Here is a 20,335-nt window from a genome sequence, read left to right on the forward strand (position 1 = left end):
TAAAGGTGTTTACCCTTCCCTTTATATTTATGACAACATGTCACAATGCCACTCCCAGAAGGCAGTTGAAAAATAAATCCACCACCAGCCACAAATTCATCCAGGTCAGAAAGTTTGGGTGCCAAACAAAGCTGTGGCAGTGTTGGTTCAATGTTTTTTAGCTTTATAACTATTCATCAGCAAGTCCTAGCAAAGCAAAGTTCTGTGTAACTTCTACCACACCATGTACGGCCCTCCACATTGCCAATGGAGAACTCAGCACAGGACGGTAGGGATGGGAATGTGTTATCCCTTTTCATCAAACCCCAACATTCACGTGTGTAACCTGGGTAGATGGGACATTGCATCACAAATCATCTGTCCACATGCTGGCAGCCATACCTGATATTAGTGACCTCTTTGGGCCAAATCTTTGAGTCACTGGAGCTCCTTAAATATAAGGGTGGATATCAGAATGTGGCTCCTAATTGCTAGAATGTGCGCAGAATCATAAGACTGCAAGGGAGCTCGAGAGGCCATCTAATCCAGTCCCCTGCACTCGAGGCAGGGCTAACCATTATCTAGACCATCCCTGACAGGTGTTCGTCTAACCTGCTCTTAAAAATCTCCAATTACAGAGATTCCACAAGCTCCCTAGGGAATTTATTCCAGTGCTTAACCACCTTACAGGAAGTTTTTCCTAATGTCTAACTTAACCCCCCGGCTGCAATTTAAGCCCATTGCTTCTTGTCCTATCCTCAGAAGTTAAAGAGAACAATTTTTCTTCTTCCTCCTTGTAACAACCTTTTATGTACTTGAAAATTGTTATCATGTCCCCTCTCAGTCTTCTCTTCCCCAGACTAAACAAACCTCATTTTTTCAATCTTCCCTCATAGCTCATGTTTTCTAGACCTTTAATAATTTTTGTTGCATATCTGAGCAGTCTCTAAAAGCAAAGCTAGAGCATTCCTTATGGTACTCCCTAGGGGGCAGCAGATAACCTTGGTAACTTGAACCCCATTGTAGCTCTGGGGATGAGGGCTGGAGGGTTTGAATGTGGAAGGTCTATTTATTTCCTGTTTGGACATTTGTTTACCTAACCAAAGGGCCAAAGGATCAAATCATCCTTGCCTCCCAGCAAGCTGCGGTCCCCAGTCCCTGTGTTTGGATGCCAATGGAATCTCTCCCCCTTACCTGCTTGCTCGCTCGGATGTACACCTTCTCCTTCTCGATTTTCACCTGGGGCAAGAAGACAGAAGCAGTTTGCAGAACAGTTAGTGTCTCTGGGTTTAAAGGGAGTGTTCTGTGCTAACAGCTGCTGAACTAAACATAGGTCAATGCAAAACAGGTTCTGCCCACTCAGCCACATTGCATGCTCGGTGTACTCTCTGCATGGCCCATGTAAGAACTGGGTGAGCAGCACCCAGGGCTCTCCTACATCCAGGGAGCTGGGACTTTCTCTGTTAACTAGTATCAGGTGTACAAGGATCTTTAGCAGAGTGTCCATCTCTGTTCATCTGGATTCTTATCCCACATACCCAAGTGACTTCTCAGCACTGTGCCCTGGGGGGCCCCTGGATGCCCTTCTCCCCTCCTTCTTCCTCAGCTCCACCATTCTTCACCAGCAGCAGCCTTTGTGTAACAAGCCCTTCCCATATATGTGCCCCCTCCCTTTCTCTCTCCTTCTTCCTTACCCTGGAGGCTCAGTTTCACAGGAACTGGCTGGCACTTGCAAGATGGGTGCAGGGCAAAGGGGTCAGCTGGAATCATGGGGGTCAGCTGGAGGGAGCAGTGAGTGGGGTCACATGAAGTCACCACCACTCCCACACTCGGGAGACCCCAGCTCAGCACTCTGAAAGGAAAACACTTCCCCTGCCGCCTCCTTCCCTGATGGTCATTTTTTTCTCTGCAGATTGAAAGATCTCACCTGGAATTTGGGTAAGCTGTCCAAGCCAGGAAAGTCCTCTATATCACCAGTGCCAATGCTGAAACAAGCCCCATGCCAGGGACAGCGCACTCTTCCTTTGGATAAAACCCCTGCAAAAGGCATAGCAGGAGCGAGTCACACCTCACCGTAGATCCTTCCCTACCATTTCCTAGCAATCCCAGTGAGAATTTAATGCAGCAACATCACTGATGGCCAATGATCAGGTGTTGGCCCCCTTCATGCTGGCTCAGTGACAGTGCAGAAGTATGTCAACATATATTCACAGATCTGGAGGCCACTGTATTAGCCTCTGTCATTGATCCTGGAGGGGATGGAACTGCAGATGCTGAAGATAAGTCAGTCCTGCTGAGGTGATCATGGTTGATTGCAGGGGGATGCAGTCCAAGGCCTGGTTTGAGAGTGGAAGAACTGTGTGATACCAGAGAGGTGATGGCTTGAGGCCTGAGAAAGGGGTGCCCTCAAAGAGACCAGGAGGGGTCAAAGGTGCAGCTAGCCTGGGAACTGTGACAGAACTCACTGGACTTTAAATTGTGCAGCCTAGTGCTCAGGCATGGGACCCAAGTTGCGGGGTGAAGTTTGTTATATAGACCCTTGTGCTCCCCTATTGCAGGGGTTGGTTCAGCCCCTGATGCTAGTTAACAGCTATCTCCTGCAAAGGAGGTGGAGTAGAGCTGCAAGTCTGGTGCCTAGGGACCAAAGCCAGCTCTCCCACGAGCCCAGCAGGTAAACAGACAGCAATAAGCTATAACTGTATAAGCTCCTTTGTAACAAGAGAACTGTATCCACACCAGGGGGTGCACCAATTTTACCTGGAATAGTTAAATTTGCTGCAAAAACGGCCTGTAGAGCAGCTCTTACTGTTTTTTGAGGCAAGAATGTTTATGTGGTGTGGCTGGTTACGTGCAGAACCAGACTGTGAGTGTGAGGTGGGTGGGAGGAAGAGCTCTGGCTTCCAGGTAAGAAGAAGGACCACAGCAGAGCCATCCACATAGAGAATGGAATTTCTAAATGTTCTGTCGTAGAGAAGAATTGTTCCCCTCCGCGGCAGGAATCACTGGGTGAAAGTCTCAGGCCCCTGTGTTAAGTGGTGAGACCTGGAGACATCCCAGCGGATCAATGATCAGCTGGCAGGGTGGCCAGCGGAGAGGCGTGGTGACTGGCCAGCAGGGCGGTGAGTGGAGCCTGCTGGAGAGGCATGGCGATTGGCCAGCAGGGCAGCTGGTGGCAAGGAGCGGAGCACTGATCAGCTGGGCAGCGGAGCAAGTAAGGTGCCTTCTTACTCTTCCCCCACTGCCCAGGGTGAGAGGTGAAATCTGCAGATGAACCTCTCACCCCCTGGGTCTGCCCTGAACAAGGATAACAACTGTGAGTGGGCTGCAGAGAAGGGATGGGCACGTTAAGGGGACTTTTGGTTGCTGGACTTAAGAACCTGAGGGGAAAAGGACACTGCCCAACTTACTTGGGAGTGGGCCTTTTGCTAATGGTTTATGTTTATGAACCCTGTTTGTAGTGTTTTCCCAATTTAATGCTGGGTTACTTCCCTCCTTTTATTAAAAGTTTCTTTGCTACATTCAGACTCCATGCTTGCGAATGGAGAAGTACTGCCTCTTAGAGGCACCCAGGGGGTGGTGTATAATTGTCCCAGGTCACTGGATGGGAGCTCAAGCCAGTTTCATTATGTATTGTTGAAAAGGAACCCCTAGATACTGAACCCAGCTCTTGTTGCTGTCAACTTGGACTGGCAGAAAGGTTACATTTCTATTCTTCAAACATCATTTTAAGAGACTTCACTCAGAGATATGCTGCATAGGCTAGCACGAGATCTGTTAGCAAATCAAACATGGACAGAGTGCTCTGCAAAGGATTTTGATCCCTTTCCTGGATTAACAGTGCATGTTTACCTCAAAGGCAGGATGTCTCTATAGACCTGAAAATTCTGCAGTGTAGTGAATGATACCAAATGGCTCAGATTCTTCATGCGGATCCATCATCTATTGTGACTATATGATTCAGGTTCATATTCTTGCACCAAGAGCGTACAGACTAACCTTTCACCAGTGGGGCTCCGTAGTGAGGGCATTTGTGTCCCATTGCATAGTAGTCTCCATTTTCCTTTATCAGCAGAGCCTTCCCACAACCCAGGTCTACTTCTCGCATCCTGGAGTTTAAAAGCATGAAAAATATAGTATATATAATAGATATTTATTATTGTTACTCTTATTTCTTATCACTGCCTTTTGATCCACTCAGGCTATCACATGTCAGAGAGCCAGTCCCAAGCTTTCACATTAGCTAATGGTTTCTTTTTAGCTATAAGCACAGTTACTTACTGTCACTGGAGGTTCTTCAAGGTGTGTGGTCTCTAGCTGTACTCCATCCGTGGGTACGCACAAGGACGTCCTTAGGATTTATGGGGCCCTGTGCAGTATTATTAAACTGGTGCCCCTATGCCCGATGGCAGCCCAGGCTCACATGTGTATTTTAGAATACAAGATATAATATACAATACAAGATATAATATACAATATAAGAACGGTCTTTTGAAGGATTTATTTAGAAAACTATATGTCTGAAGATCCCAGCATTTAAGGCTAAAAATGAATACTCAAATTGTGCATCTAAAAAAAAAAAAAAATCTATGCAAGGATTTTTTAGATATGTGATTTTCTAATCTTCAGCAACACACTAATGACATATTTTTAAAGCAAATTTTAAACTAAGGTCTTGTAGACTAATATGTTCTGAGTAAATATTACAGTAAAGCACAACTGATTTTGTCAGTAAATTCAGAAACTGATAGTGTACACCTGGGGGTTGGCAAATGCCTGTTAAACGACTTCATTACCACTTGAATAGGAGGTGGGATGCGAGTCCGCAGCATTCAATAATGCAGCCAGAAACCCACTTAGAAATCCTCTGAAAGGATATAGCCTAACCACGGGATCTCTCTGCTATCACAACAAAGTCTTGGAGACTTCGATGGACTTGGTTCTTTGCAGGTCAAAGCCAGTGCACACCCTGATGTTGAAGGAATGAAGCCTTTTCTCTTCATGTGAAGCATGGAGTTTCGGAAAAAGGACAGGTAAAGAAATATACCGGTGAAGGTAGAATTTGGAGACAATCTTGGGTAGAAATTTAGAGTGAAGGAGAAGGAATAATTTGGTATGTCAAGACTCCTTTACAGTATTTCGCAAGAACAGAGTACAATCCAAACCAGTGCGGGCTGTGTCACCTCTGCCCTGTGACCTGGGGTGCCTTGCAATGCCTTGCTGCTGTAGCCTCCAACCTGGACTGCTCACAAACAGCCACCAGCATACAGGTCACTCCCAGATGTGTTTGTGTAACTGAAGACTGCCAGTCACACCCTGGCTCTCACCAGTCCCGGTTATACTGCGGAGTGACCCCAAAACACTCCCAGTCCTGGATTGTCCCCCAGAAATGTATGTCCTGCAGTACAAATATATTAAGTTTGTTATTCCTTTAAGGGAATAATATATCAGCTCACTACCATAAATAGAGTTACCCTGTCACTTCCGCTTAAACAATAAAACAAGTTTATTAACTATAAAGAGATACATTTCAAGTGAGTACAAGTCATGAGGCATAAAAATCAGAAATGGTTATAAGAAAAATAAAGATAAAATACTTTCTAGTGCCTAAGCAAAACGTCTCACCAAATGCTTCCATCAAGATTACGGACCGAACATTTTAGGTCAGAACCCCGCCCCGAGAGGTCTTGGTGGAAACGAGCAACAAATGCTGCACTTCCCCAAGATGTGCGTCTCCCCCAGACAGTAGATGCAGCATTGGTGTTGCTGACACAGAAGAATCGAGGGCAGGAAACACAATTTTTGAAGCCCAGACTACGGGGAGGGAATCCCCAGTCCGGGAAAACAAACTACGCTATCTACAGTAGGACTAACTGAACTAAGCTAAAGAATAACTATTTACAATCTTATCTCCAGGTTTTCTGAAAGGCTGAAGCAGGAGAGGACAGTGGATTCCAACTCTAGCCATATGGCGACATTATCTCTTTCTGTAGCTGTGCTAAACAGCATTGCAGATCCAGTCACTGCTATGCTGGCCACTAGGACAGCTTTGCCAACCATGCATCAACACTACGTGATCCCCCTCTCCCCCCACATGTCAAACATTGAATCAAGTGCATAACAATATATTTAGCATCCGTCTTAGATCTTAGGTAAATATTTTTCACACAGTTGGCTTGATTTGAATTGCTGGGATAACCAGTACGGCCATCGGCGCAGCTTAGACTGACTCCTGATCAAACCAGGGCTCTAAGAAAGCTCATGGGCTAAATTCCTCCCATCTTCCCTTTGAATCGACTTATGGTAGCAGTAACATCTGGAATGGATCAGTTTCATTTTTGGTACTGGTTACCTCAATTTAATGTGCACTTTTGATTTTAAAAAATGGGCCAATTCTCAGGGGGCATAAACTGATGTAGCTTCATTAAATTAAATGGTTGCTCTGGCCAATTTACACCATTTGGGATTTTGAGCCCATTGACTTCAATGGGACTGTGCTGTTTACACTGAAGCCAGTAAGACTAAATCCCCTTTCAATGAGGTTCATAGATTCCAAGGGCAGAAGACCTCCTGTATTACACAGGTCAGAGAATTTCCCTAGAATAATTCCTTTGAACTAGAGCATAAGTTTCAGAAAAACATCCAATTTTGATTGAAAAGTTGCCAGTGAAGGAGAATCCAACATGACTCTGGATCAAGGTTGAGCTGACTGACACCAGCAGGGGGTCTGGTCCCACTGCTACAATGAGATCCAATTGCTTTACACTGGCAGAGGATCTGGCCTTACTGGCTTCCATGGGGCTGCATGCATTATGCTGGCTAAGGAACTGGTGGAAGATGTTCAGCAGCTTGGCAGCAAGTATTCCATTCCTGACTAGTGCATTTACACATGGAATGCTGCTTTCCAGGGATTTTTGGTGCAAGGATCTCTTTCGTCTCAATCTCCTGAGTATGGTGAGCTGTTGCCCTTTCTATGGAACCCAGCTGCGGCCTGTCAGCTTGCCCTCAGGATCACTGGGATCATATATAGTGATGCCGCCAAGGCAAACGCTCTCACTTGCAGAAGGGAGTTTCCAAACACTGTCACTTACAAGAGGGAGTTTTAGGATTCAGCAGTGAGGTTTATTCAGGTTTCTGCAATTAAAATAAAAATGAAGAATCTTTATTTATAACCAAACAGCTCCCCTCCATTGTGGAGGGCAGCTCTGCAACACATTATCCTACTATAGCAAAATATACATTCATCACTGTCATCATTTCAGATGAACTGTCCGTAGCTTGTAGAATCATTAACATAAAGCCACTTAACACTGTCTCACCATCGGCTTCATCCCCAAATACCTGGGAGAAGAGATGGGTTTTGCGGCATGCCAGGAAGAATAACTGGGCTTTGGCAGACTAAGAGGGAAGCAAGTTGAAATGCCTGCTCTTTACAATGAACAAATCCCTCCATGTAAACCCAGGGGACTGCAGAAGGCGCTTTTCCACCTCTCTCAATGGCAGCATACATGGGGAGAGAGAGAGACCTTTATATCAAGATTAGATCTCTATCTACAAGTTCTGCTTTAAGTCAACCACAGGTTACTGAGATCCATGCAGGAATCACAGGGTGAGCTCCCTGGCTAGTGTTATGCAGTTCAGACAAGATTAACACAATGGTCCCTTTTGGCCTTAAACCCTAGCAATCTATGAAACCATTACTGCCTCTGCTGCCAAAAACTTATCCTATAGGACAGCATATGAATCAAATCTCCCCATCTCTTAAGATACCTACCCTTTTTCTTGATTGTCCCTCCTCTGCCCACACCACAGACAGCCATGGTGACACTTGACAAAGGTTCACAGGGGAATATTCAAAACCTTCAGACTATCCAATCCTTAAGATGCCCAGCAGGGCCCCTGTCCCTCTATTAAGGACCTTTATTGAAGCCTTTAATGAGCTAAATATACTTCAGCAATTGGTTCTAAATCTCAAAAAGAAAAGGAGTACTTGTGGCACCTTAGAGACTAACAAATTTATTAGAGCATAAGCTTTCGTGAGCTACAGCTCACTTCATCGGATGCATTTCTGTAGCTGTAGCTCACGAAAGCTTATGCTCTAATAAATTTGTTAGTCTCTAAGGTGCCACAAGTACTCCTTTTCTTTTTGAGAATACAGACTAACACGGCTGCTACTCTGAAACCTGGTTCTAAATCTGCGTCCACTCCTGACAACTGCCATCCTGGGTGGGTGGGTCTGCTCCTCATCTCTCAGTCTAGTTGAACAAGGCAGCTGGCAGATCTCTCTGAGCCAAGTGCCCTTGATTGCCATGCTCCATCCCAGAGGAGTGGCAGAATCCCCCATGGCCTCCTCGTTTTATGCTGCAAGTCTCATTTATCCTAGCTGACCTATTTTTGGAAGTTAGGTGCCTGAATACCTTTGTGAATCCCGCCTCTCTGGCACTCTGTAGGTCTCCGCTGGGGTCCTAGATAGAATGCCGGTGCTCCCACAGGACATCACCAGAGTCCCCCTGCTGTGCAACGAAGTGGAGCACCTGCCCGACCTCAGTTCTGCACCTGCCTACGTTTACTCAAGAATTGTCCCACTGGAATGATCCTTTTTGGCATGTGCTTAGACACCTTGCAGATGGGGCCCTAAGCAGCAATATGGGCTACTGCTAAGGACAGTTTTATTGGAGCAGAATGCTGAAAGGGCTCTGCTCCCTCCCATGTGCCTGTTTAGTCCTTGCAGTAAGCACAGTCCAAATGGAATAAAGAGATCAATGCATTCTCATGCTTCACCACATGCAAAAGGAACAAATCTTGCTGCATTCTTTGGATGGATTTTATTTCAGACCAAACCCACAGTTAAATGACAACTTCAGAGTTATGAAAAGATAAGAGAAATGGTTTACAGCCACCCGAAGGAACCACTTGACCTGAGATAGATAATCATCAGCACCTGATGTCTTGAAGCAAATACAGAAATCTTGTGCAAAAGATTTCAAATGACACACTCATTCCACAAGTGAATGAGATGGCTATTTACAACTGAGGGCTGTTGGAATGAAGCAATCTACTCATTTAGAGTTATTGCTATTAAGATTTTATTCCATATTTTTAAAAAAGGGGGGAGGGTTAAGGTTTATCATGTCTGCCCAGCTTGCACTCACAAGCCAGGAAATGCCAGTTAAAATGCAGATCTGTCCTGAAAAAAAGCCTTTGGAAAACCAGCCTGTCTGTGTGTTCCCTGTTCATTTTGTCTCACTGACCACATATCGGTTTCTAAGCACTACGATGTTTTTTTTAAAAACTTCCTCAGCTAGACCACACTGAAGCAATGCTGGTGAGACAGGGTTAGCATCTGGAATAACTCACCCCTCTCACCAAAGACATTTGCACCACAGTCCACAGGTATAAGACCCTGCAATCCCATTTCCTTTGCAATTGGTCAGAATATTGCACCTCATCCCATCACACTCAGAGTGGGTCACAGCGATCCATGCATTTACACTCGGACACTGCAATTCCCTGTATCTAGGATTGAAGGCCTATGCCCAGAGGAAGCTCCAGTTAGTTCAGATTGTGGCAGCCCCAGGCTCAGCAGCAGAGGGTCACCAGGAAGAACACATCACTCCAATATGCCACTCTGCACTCATCCCTATTGAGCAGAATCCTGTGCAAGCACTTGACCTGATTTTCACAGTTCTGCCTGGAATATCTCTCTGTCTCTACCATGACAGCTTTGCTTGCCGCAGCAATGAAGCTGTGGATGAAAAAGGAGATTTATGACCGAGGGAGGCAGTACTTTCATGGGAGATGACCCAAAACTATGGACTTGCTACCAGATGAAACAAAAGTGGCTTATACTTACAAGCCAGGCTGTAGGTGCCACGAAAGTAAGGGAACATGATGTCAAGGGACTCACTCACCGCTTGCAGCACCTACTGCTGGCCATCCTGGGGATTAGCTCTGCCAGTTTGTGCTCTCCCTCCAGAGTTGTCTTCTCCTGTCTTGTCTCACTCTGCTGCCCTGCTCACTTCTGGGTCTGCAGCTTCCTCCCTCTGGCTTGGCCCTCCGGCCAGGTCACTTAAGTCCTCCCCTTCTGGAGAATCTGCAGTCTTTCCAGACCTGCTGTCTGGCTGGCATCTCCAACACCTTTTGCCACTCCGCAGAGGCTGGTGGGGGAACCCAGCCCCATCCTTTAAACAGGGTTCCAGCCCAGGGACCCTATAACGAGCAGCCACAGTCCCTGTGCAGTCCAACCCCTTGCTGCTGTTTCCCTGGGCTTCTTCCTACAAATCTGTTTTCCCCCCTCTCTGGGTTGCTACATAATCCATTGTTTTTTGTTCTGGTTTGAATATGTGTTTTCATCAATATGTGCCAGTGATCTATTGTCTGATATACTAACAGATTCCATTGTTACATGAAAAATCAGGACTATGAAATTGCATGCAAAGTGTGTTTCCATTAGCGCAAAAACATCAGAAAATTCCATTCTTTGTGAGAGAACAAATTGATGAGGAACCAAATCAACTAGAAAAAGAAGACAAGGTAGAAGTGGTATGGGGCCTACTCCACGAACTCCACACATGCTTGTTTTACTTAAACTAGTTTGTTAAAATGTTAAGTCGAGAACATTGCAAATAAACTTACAAATAATTAAAGAAGCAACTAAAGGATACTAGGCAAGGTCTATTGGAAATTAGTGTCCCATCTCCCCAAAAAGGAGTTCCACAAGTACAGAACACGAGAGAATTTCATGTATCCAAAAACATTAAAGATGAGTTGTCACTTGTACAAGATTCTATTGTATTCAAACTGGAGGAAGATAACAATACCCATATTACAAAGATAAATTACACTAGACACAGATGGTCCAATCATCTTGGATTAGTCAAGACTAAAGAGCTAGTGAGAAAAAAGCAACAGTTTCCATGACATAGGTCCTGATTCAGCAAAGCAGTTAAATACATGCTTACCTGCATATGCTTAAATGCTGGGCTGACTGGAGATAAATTTAAGCTTAAGCACAAAGTTACAGTTGAGCACATGCTCAAGTGTTTAGATAAATTGGGGTCATAACATGCCACATTTCACAGATGGGTGCAGCCTTGCTGTTCCGCTCCAGCGCCATGCTGGCAGCATTTCAGTTATGGTAATAGTATATGGTAGCATGTATAAAGCCCTCTGGGAAATGTAAAAATGTTAAATACTTAAACACTTACTGTCCATTCTCAAGGTCCTTCACATGGCACACTGAGGCTTCAACTACATCCTTCACATTCTGGTAGGGGTTGATGGTGATGGGATGTTCTTCAAGGTGGTAATGCCGGGCAGTCCCATTGACTTTGTAAACAAGTGGACTGGCTTTCCCATTGGGTGACATCTCTTCCTTTGCCCTCTCTTTCTCTGGTAGGACAACTTCAATTTTCACTTCAACTGCAGGAGCGAACAGAAATCTTCATTCAAACTAAGCAGCAGTTTTTTAAGTCAAATTGTATAATTTCTCCAGAAATCTGCAGATAATGCTATTATGGCCTTGAAACATTACTTCCAGCTTTCCTAGGAACACTGGCTTTTAGGAAATTCTAGGTGACCTGACGCATGCCATTCAGATTGCCATCTTTGCTGCCTTAGCTGAGAAGGTGGCACATTGAATCTGTCTTGACTCAGTTTTAAATAGCCATGACCCCTCTATTCCCTTTTTAATCACAACCCACCAGTTTTCCTTAATATGTACCAACCAAGTATTCTTGCAAACATAAATATTAAAGCTTGTGAAACCCCACCCAATCAATGTTAGTCTTGTTCCCTGTTAATGAAATACAGCTGCTAGCAATCGGCTGTAATTTATAATTAGGCTTAGACGCTTCATTTTCAAGTCATAAATGGGTCTCTCTTCATCTGAAAACAGATAAAGAAAAATTGTCTATCATTAATACCCAATATTAAATGGGAGGTAAAGCTAACCCTATACAGTATGGTATATTAAATATGTACACAGCTGAGCTACCACTTCAGAAGGCAATTAATAAGAAATTGATGTTATGAATTTCAACTATTATTTGAGTTCTGACTCTTATGAATCCTGAGCATTAAATGGGAAAGGTGCACAAATTTGGCAATAGAATATGAAAATCATCCTGGGGATAAACAGCAGTATTTTCCAGCAACATTGGCTGATTTTCAAATTCAAATTTTTGACAGAGCTGCTGGAGGAGAAAGAGCCTTCCCAGAAGCCATGTAGCCCCAAGATCTGTGTCTAAAGCCAGGCGCTGGCAGTGTCTGAGTTCTAGTCCTAGCTGTGCTGCTAACTGGCCTTAATACTTTGTACTTGCAAGTGTAAATGATATTGCAACTGCATGCAATATCTTTGGGGACCATATTGTATTAAGTGTTGAATGGTTTATTTATCATTATGGACCAGGGAGTGTTGCAATTCCAAGGGGGAGGGTTACTATCACTCCTTCTGGAGCTAAAAGCAATGGAGGGTCATTAAAGCAAGTCTCTGAAACTGCCAACGTGTCCAAAGAGGTGCCACCTGCTGGGGAGATATGCATATACTGGTCCAAACATAGTTTTTCAGAGACCAAAAGATGAAGAAAGGGCTTTCTAGATAAAAGGACTACATTTAAATTGACAAGGGGCCTTCTTTCTGAACCAGCAGCCAGGACATTCTCTCCAAGGGGTCCTCCCACCAACCCTTGTGAAAGTGTTTGAAGGCCCCTACTAAGTCCCCATAAGACCTATGAGGTGACCTCTGCTAAGTTTTTAGCATGTGTATAGGAACTTCTGTTGATTTTATGCTTTTCTGTGATGTTTTTGCCTTAAGAATAAATGTGTTTACTTAGAAAGAACTGTGCGGTAACTTGTAACTGCTGGCAATACACTGTGCAGAGCCCTTGGAGAGAAAGCCATGCACAAGCGCTGACCGTTAGGCAGACTGGGGATATCCCTGTGTAAGGCAGGGAGCTGTGCAGCCTTTAAACCCGCAGTCAGAAGGGAGTGGGGCAATACTCCCTTCCCAGAGACGGGTGACACCTGAGATCTGACTGGGCACACCTGGAATGAGCCATAGAGTGGGGAATACGGGGTAGTTACCCTCACACTGTGGTGGCAAACATTATTTGTTTATGTCTCATAACATAGGAAAATGATCGTTGTCTGCATTAGCAGCTGGAAAATGGGGAGACTGATATTCCTGTGACTTGTAGAGGAATTCCCATAGCTGCCAGGTTTTGTGTGAGATTCAAGCGAGGACAATCATGACCTTTTCTTACTAGTGAGGAACATCACATGGAGCTGCACAAACTCCCCTTGCCCACAAACCAGTCAATTGCTGCTGCTCTCACCCATCTCCCCCAACAGTTGCTTATCGCTAGATTCACAAAGGAACTTAGGGGTGGTGACATGCAGGGGCCTAGAAAATCACTGGGATTCACAACACTTGAGTTCAGTGCCTGGGCTCCCTGGAAAGGGAGAGATAGGCACCTCAGAATAGGATCCACAAAAGCCAGCATGGGAGGTGGCTCCCCGCCTCAGCTAGTTAATGGGACTTTCCAAGGCAAGTGCATCCTTTCTGGGAGTTTGGCACCTCCCTCTGCTTGGAATTCTCATCAACAAAATCCTTACTTGGCATTAGGTGCCTACAGCTGGGGGGGAAGCAGGGGTCTTCCCCATCCCAGGAGAGTACCCACCACTGGGCTAAAAGCTGTGAGGGACATCCTCCTTCCCCAGCCATTTTGTGTTTGTTCACCTATGGGGGATCTACTCTGGTAGGTGAGCTCTGAGCACACCAATTCACAGGCAAGTTAGATCGAGAAGCACCTATTTCTCTCAGTGTGTGTTTCACTCTGGGGCTTAGACAGCTGGACACGTGGAGGGAGGCAGTAGCACGCATGCTCACGGGCAGAAAAATAGCCCCTGAGCAAACTTTACTGCAAACGTGTTGGCGCCAAGGGAGTTTATGCACCCACGGGGTTTGGTGGCAGCTGAGCAAGAGCTTTGTGAATCCCAGTGGGCCTGATTCTGGGATTTAGGCACCTAAAGTGGCAGTTAGGTGCATAAGTCCTTTTGTGAATCCAGCCCTTGGTGCCCCCTAACTCTCAATGCACCTGAAACTGACCCAGGACAGCTGTAGAGGAAGAAACCTTCAGCCAGGACCAAGCAACACACAGGAACCCCAGCTTCACCTTGCCAGGAGGAGCAGCAGTAGCCAGGGAGATGGGAGAGGCTGGGGAAAGGACAGAGTTGCAGACAAAGGGGTGGGAGAGGGAGTTGCTGCCAGAGGCTAGGAGGTGGAGTAGCTCAGCTTTCATATTACCACTGGCCCTTAGCTGCCAAATGGGCAGTGTGCAGCCAGAGAAAAGGGGGCCTATCTAATGCCTCCAGATAGCAGTGCCTCTTCTGCAGCAGCTGGGAGAGTTGGGGGGTGGGGGAGAGGGCGGCTCAGATTTACAGCAGGGTGCGGCTTACTCCTTATCTTTTGCCAGCCATGCTGACATAGTGAGGGGGGCAAAACCAATACACTGCCCTCTCCATTTCTATTGCAGCACTGCTGCACCTGCTCTTGGCCCTAAGCTTGTTCCTGCAAACTACCAACAGGTGGGGTGGGGCCTTACACCTCCTCATTCCCCTGCATTAGGATCAGTGAAAATCTGGGCCAGTTAATAAAAGGATAAATGAAAATGACTCTACTTGAGGCATAGAACTGCTAATGCAAGTCAACCTGGGAAGACAGTGGCTGGAAAGTAGTAACAGAAAAAGAGTTTGGTTTAATAGGAGTTGAAATGTTACAGGTATTTAAAGTGGTACTATCTTCATAAAGACAAATATAGTCTAGCAATGGGTAGCTTGCAGGATGTCATGCAAGAACCTGAAGGTGAGTCTCCTTTACATAATTAGGTTGGTTTCAGAGTAGCAGCCGTGTTAGTCTGTATTCGCAAAAAGAAAAGGAGTACCCGTGGCACCTTAGAGACTAACAAATTTATTAGAGCATAAGCTTTTGTGAGCTACAGCTCACTTCATCGATACCAGCTGATGCAGGGGCACATGGGAGTTCTCTGGGGAGATGTCTCAGAGATCACTGTTGGTACCAGCTTAATTGAACACCTTTACTGGTGATCTAGAAGCAGGGAGTAAACATTAATTAATTAAACTTGCCAGCATACTTCAGGATAGGTAGCACCCTGGGAAGCTGTGACAATGAAAGAGTTAAGGGTAAGAGCAGACAGCAAATTAGGTGGTAGTAGTAGTTTACAATACAATAAGGTAGCAAAAAAAGGCAATGAACAGATATTGAAAGGTAAGCAGCTAGTGCAGTGGTGCCCCAACTTTTCCTGTTGTATCCTCCCCCCCTTACCTGTCCACACACCCCTCCATTATTGCACAGTTGGCTAAGCAGAGGAGCTGGAGGCAGAACTGGGATGGGGGAGGAGATGGAGCTAGATGTGGAGCTGCCCTTGGGGCGGAGAGGGAATGATGCCATGGGGGTGCAGCAGGGGCCAGAGTGGAGCGGAGCTGGGCTAGGGATGGAGCTGGGCTGGGGGTAGAGTGGATCTGGGTGTCGCTCCCTCCCCGCCTCCTGTGGGGACTGGCCTGGGACCCACTGCGTGCCTCCTGAATGTTTCTCTGTGCCCCCCTAGGGGGCCATGCCCCATACTTTGGGAAGTGGGATTTTCTGAAGCACCTATGCACCAAATTCTTTCCTGGGTATCTGGTTCATTAAACTTGCCCACGCGCTCAGGGTTCAGCTGATCGCCATATTTGGGGTTGGGAAGGAATTTTCCTCCAGGACAGATTGGAAGAGACCCTGCAGGTTTTTCACCTTTCTCTGTAGCATGTGGCATGGGTCACTTGCTGAAGGATTCTCTGCACCTTGAAGTCTTTAAACCATGATTTGAGGACTTCAATAGCTCAGACATAGAGGAGAGGTTTATTGCAGGAGTGCGTGGGTGAGATTCGGTGGCCTGCGTTGTGCAGGAGGTCAGACTAGATGATCATAATGGTCCCCTCTGACCTTGGTGTCTATGAGTCTAAATTCCCATTGATTTTAGTGCTTTTTTTTTTTTTAGCATTAGCTATTATAAATCCGGAAGTCTCATCACCCATTTAAATGTCCAAGCCCTCTTTGACAATGCCAGCCAATGGCAATGACTTCCACAAGCTGTTCCATGTGAAAATTTTTTTTTATCACTTTAGAATTTGCCATCTTTCCATTTCTTTCTATGTCCCCTTGTTTTTGTTATGACACAGGGAGGCCAGATGCTCCCAATGTACCTTCTCTAGTTGGAAGTGATAGAAGAGGAAAAAGATCTCAGTGTATTGATTGATCACAGGATGGCTATGAGTTGCAGTTATGATGTCGCCACAAAAAAAGGCTAATGCAGTCCTAGTATGCATCAGATGAGGTATTTCCAGTAGAGACAGGGAAGTGTTAGTACCATTACACAGGGCGCTGGTGAGACCTCATCTGGAATACTGTGTACAATTCTGGTCTCCCAAGTTTAGGGAAGAGAAATTCAAACTGGAGCAGGTGCAGAGAAGGGCTACAAGGATGATCCAAGGAATGGAAAACCTACCTTATGAGAGGAGACACAAAGAGCTTGGCTTGTTTAGCCTAACCAAAAGAAGCCAGAGGGGAGATATTATTCTCTATAAATACATCAGAGGGATAAATAACTCCTCTCCTTCCCTCACATTTAAGTTAAGTACCAATGTGGACACAAGAACAAATGAATATAAACTAGCCATCAAGTTTAGGCTTGAAATTAGATTAAGGTTTCTAACCATCGGAGGAGTAAAATTCTGGAACAGTCTTCTAAGGGGAGCACTGGGGGCAAAACACTTAACTGACTTCAAGACTGTGCTTGGTAAGTTTATGGAGGGGATGAGATGACAAGACTGCCTACAATGCCATGCAACCAATCTATGATTGCTAGCAGCAAATATCTCCAATAGCCGGTGATGGGACACAGATGGGAAAGGCTCTGAGTTACTACAAAGAATTCTTTCCCAGATGTCTGGTTGGTGGGTCTCGCCAACTTGTTCAGGGTCTAACTGATTACCATATTTGGGGTCAGGGAGGAATTTCCCCCCAGATGAGATTGGCAGAGGTGCCGGTAGAGAGACTTGCCTTCCTCTGCAGCATGGGGCACGTGTCACTTGCTGGTTTGAACTAGAGTAAATGGTGGCTTCTCTGGAACTTGAAGTCTTCAGACCATGATTTGAGAACTTCAGTAACTCAGCCAGAGGTTAGGGATCTATCACAGGAGTGGGTGGGTGAGGTTCTGTGGCCTGCAATGTACAGGAGGTCAGACTAGATGATCATAATGGTGCCTTCTGACCTTAAAGTCTATTTTATAAACATTGATCATATCCACTCTTATTTGTCTCCTCTAAGGTAACAATCCCAGTCTTGTCACTCTCTCTTCATAAGACACCTTTTCCAGGCCACTGATCCTTTTCATTGCTCTTCTATCAGACCCCTCTAGTTCTGCAATATCCTGGGTGAGAAAGGGTGACCAGTCCTACCCCTAGTATCCTGATAAGCCTGGTTCACTGATTTGTACAAAGGCATTGAATATTTTCTGTATTATTCACCATCCTATTCCTTATGCGTCTGCTGACCATTCTTTTTCCCACTACCCAGAACACACAGGTTCACAGACAAATTCTTGAGCTGAAGAAGTATGTAGTTTATTTGCTGCTTTAGTGAGTGATCAGTTCACTGAAACAGGGCACAGCATAGGGTTAAATGCCAATGCACAGCCTCATTCAGGTACTCAAAAATATATTACAAAGTTACTCATTATGTATTGTATAAACACTTTTCTGCCTAACGCTAGGATTAGTTTGCTAACTCAGTTGTTTACCTGATTGAACTGCTGACCCAGGTGCTCACCTGATCAGATTGCTGGCTCAGCTTTTCACCTGGCTGTTCTCCCTCCCTGCCAGACAAACAGGCGTCTTTTCACATATCCAAACATACGTCTACATTTCACATATCCTAGAGCATCCCAACATCTGGCTGGCCTCTTTGGCTGCAGCTAGCTACCCACTGAGCCAAGGTATCCGTTGAGCAGTCCTCAGCGATGCCCAGGTGACTGTCCTGATTTGAAAGAGTGCAGTCACATACTGTTTGTGGGGTTCTCCTTGTCCGAAGGCAAGAGAGTCCGATTACTGCTGTAGGTTAAATTTGGGATGTTAGATGGGGTGGGATCTGAGTTACTACAGAGAATTCTTTCCTGGGTATCTGGCTGGTGAATCTTGCCCACATGCTCAGGGTTTAGCTGATCGCCATATTTGGGGTCAGGAAGGAATTTTCCTCCAGGGCAGATTGGAAGAGGCCCAGGAGGTTTTTCGCCTTCCTCTGTAGCATGGGGCACGGGTCACTTGCTGGAGGATTCCCTGCTCCTTGAAGTCTTTAAACCACAATTTGAAGTGGTGTCAATAGCTCAGACATAGGTGAGAGGTTTATTGCAGGAGTGGGTGGGTGAGATTCTGTGGCCTGCGTTGTGCAGGAGGTCAGACTAGATGATCATAATGGTCCCTTCTGACCTTAATATCTATGAATTTATTAATTTATACATCTGGTGCCCACAACTCCCATGCTTTCCTTTCTATTTCTGGTCCCTCCCTTTATTATTATTATTTATATTAGTGTCCGGTATACATTGGGCACTTTCCAAACACTCGGGGAGTGCAGTCTCTCCTCGAAGAAGCTCCCACTATAAGGGCAGACGGACAGGAAGACAGTGGTTAGGAGAAGGGGAAGAACATTAGGCCAAGGTGCATGCAAGTCACCTCAATTCACAGTAGTGGAAGCATGTCAGAGATTGGGCAGGGTAGGGGCCTTGCAGTTGAGCTCAGGGAGGTCTTACCATGAAGTCACAGAGAGGATTGGGCAGGAATCTGACAAATGGAGTGCCAATACTGGGGGCACTGGAAGAGCGGGGGGTGGATCTGAGATGAAGCAAAGCCTGGCAAGAGAATTTAGCAAGGAGAGTCTGAGTTCTGTATAGTTTTAGAAGGTGCCTGTTCTAGAGGTAAAGGGGAGAAGAAAGATAGAGCAGTCGCTAGAGAGGTAGCAAGACTCAGACTATTTTGAGGGTAAGAAGAACAAGGCATATTTATATTTCAAGGTAGGGACAAAGAATAATGAGAGGTTGATAAGCTCAGAAATAATGTTTGTTTGCTCCTTGAAAGAGGCAAAAGCACATTACCCCAGTTAAGTTAATAAGCTGTTAATACATCCTTCCCTTCAAGCACTGCACTGAGTTGGTTCATTGTGAAAATAAAACAAATGCATTAACAAAAGGACATAGGTAAGTGATACCCAGTAGAAGGAATAAAATTAGAAAGAATTACTAACACACAAAAATAAAGATACACTTTCTAGTGGTCAAGACTTAATTCAGCAAGCTACAGCCTTGATTCAAGATAGATTTACTATTCTTTTTTTTTTCCCAGCCATTGCTGACTTTCTCAGAAGCCCGAGGTGCTGGTTTCTCTTGTCTTCCTAGGTGAAAGATCTTTGCTGAAGCAGGTTTCTCTCCCAGAGATGTCAAACCCCTTGGCAGAAGGACCTATCTTTTTCATCTTGCTAGAGGCTCTGGCTCCTTGTGTCTGTCTTTTGATGGATGCCAGGACCACGTCTTCTCTCTCCTTGTATCTTCCCTAACTCACTATTTTGTCCCCAGACTCAGGATGACCTCATGCTGTTCTTCCTTTCCTGTGGGATTCCCATCCCCTGACAATTATGTAACAGGGCTTCCATTGTATTGATTCCACACTGCTACCTTCCCTCAAGAAAACCTGTTTCTCCCTGTGTTTGGTCACAGATTTTGAATCATTATATCAGCGAGTATCCATATTTCCTCAGCGTTAATCCATAGATTCACCATGTTATTAATCACCAGTATGTCATCAGCTTTCAGCAGAGACTGTACTCAATGCACTTTTATAATATTGTGTACAATTAGTTGAATTATCATTTGAGACCCCTGCTCTCATAGTTTAGAGGCTATCTCCCCAACTCAATAGATCGATGGCTTTCATATGAGTGTGCTTTCATTGTCTCTGCCTAACAACCAAACAGGTCCAACAAACAAATATACGTTCCTTTGTCTAGGGCAGACTGGGCTTATGCATTGCTTGCCAACCACATTTTAAGAACAGAATTCTAGCACAAATCCATAACTCTTTGTAGACACACACACCCCGCACATACATACACCTCCTGCAAGAATATTAATGATCAGTAAGTAATTCGTTTTCCAGTGATATCTTACATGCCACTGTATGGAGCTATAACATGAGAACAGTGTGTTACGTGTGGAATGTCAGGCTTGATGAGCTATTGACAGAGCAGTGAACC

The 20,335-nt window shown here is 45.3% G+C and overlaps 1 protein-coding gene across 3 annotated transcripts in view; it reads right to left on the reverse strand.

Annotated features, from left to right (window-relative positions):
- AIFM3 (apoptosis inducing factor mitochondria associated 3) overlaps positions 1-20,335 on the reverse strand; it is a 92,154-nt gene that overhangs the window by 53,384 nt on the left and 18,435 nt on the right. For all 3 annotated transcript variants that reach the window (XM_038373477.2, XM_043498238.1, XM_043498237.1), the window contains 4 exons: positions 11,184-11,397; positions 3,976-4,085; positions 1,907-2,016; positions 1,174-1,218 (listed from right to left, as the gene is read on the reverse strand). In XM_038373477.2, coding sequence (XP_038229405.1) covers positions 1,174-1,218; positions 1,907-2,016; positions 3,976-4,085; positions 11,184-11,397 — 479 coding nt within the window. The remainder of the gene's footprint in view (positions 1-1,173; positions 1,219-1,906; positions 2,017-3,975; positions 4,086-11,183; positions 11,398-20,335) is intronic.

This window comes from Dermochelys coriacea, chromosome 15, assembly GCF_009764565.3.
Source record: "Dermochelys coriacea isolate rDerCor1 chromosome 15, rDerCor1.pri.v4, whole genome shotgun sequence".
Lineage (NCBI taxonomy): Eukaryota > Metazoa > Chordata > Testudines > Dermochelyidae > Dermochelys > Dermochelys coriacea.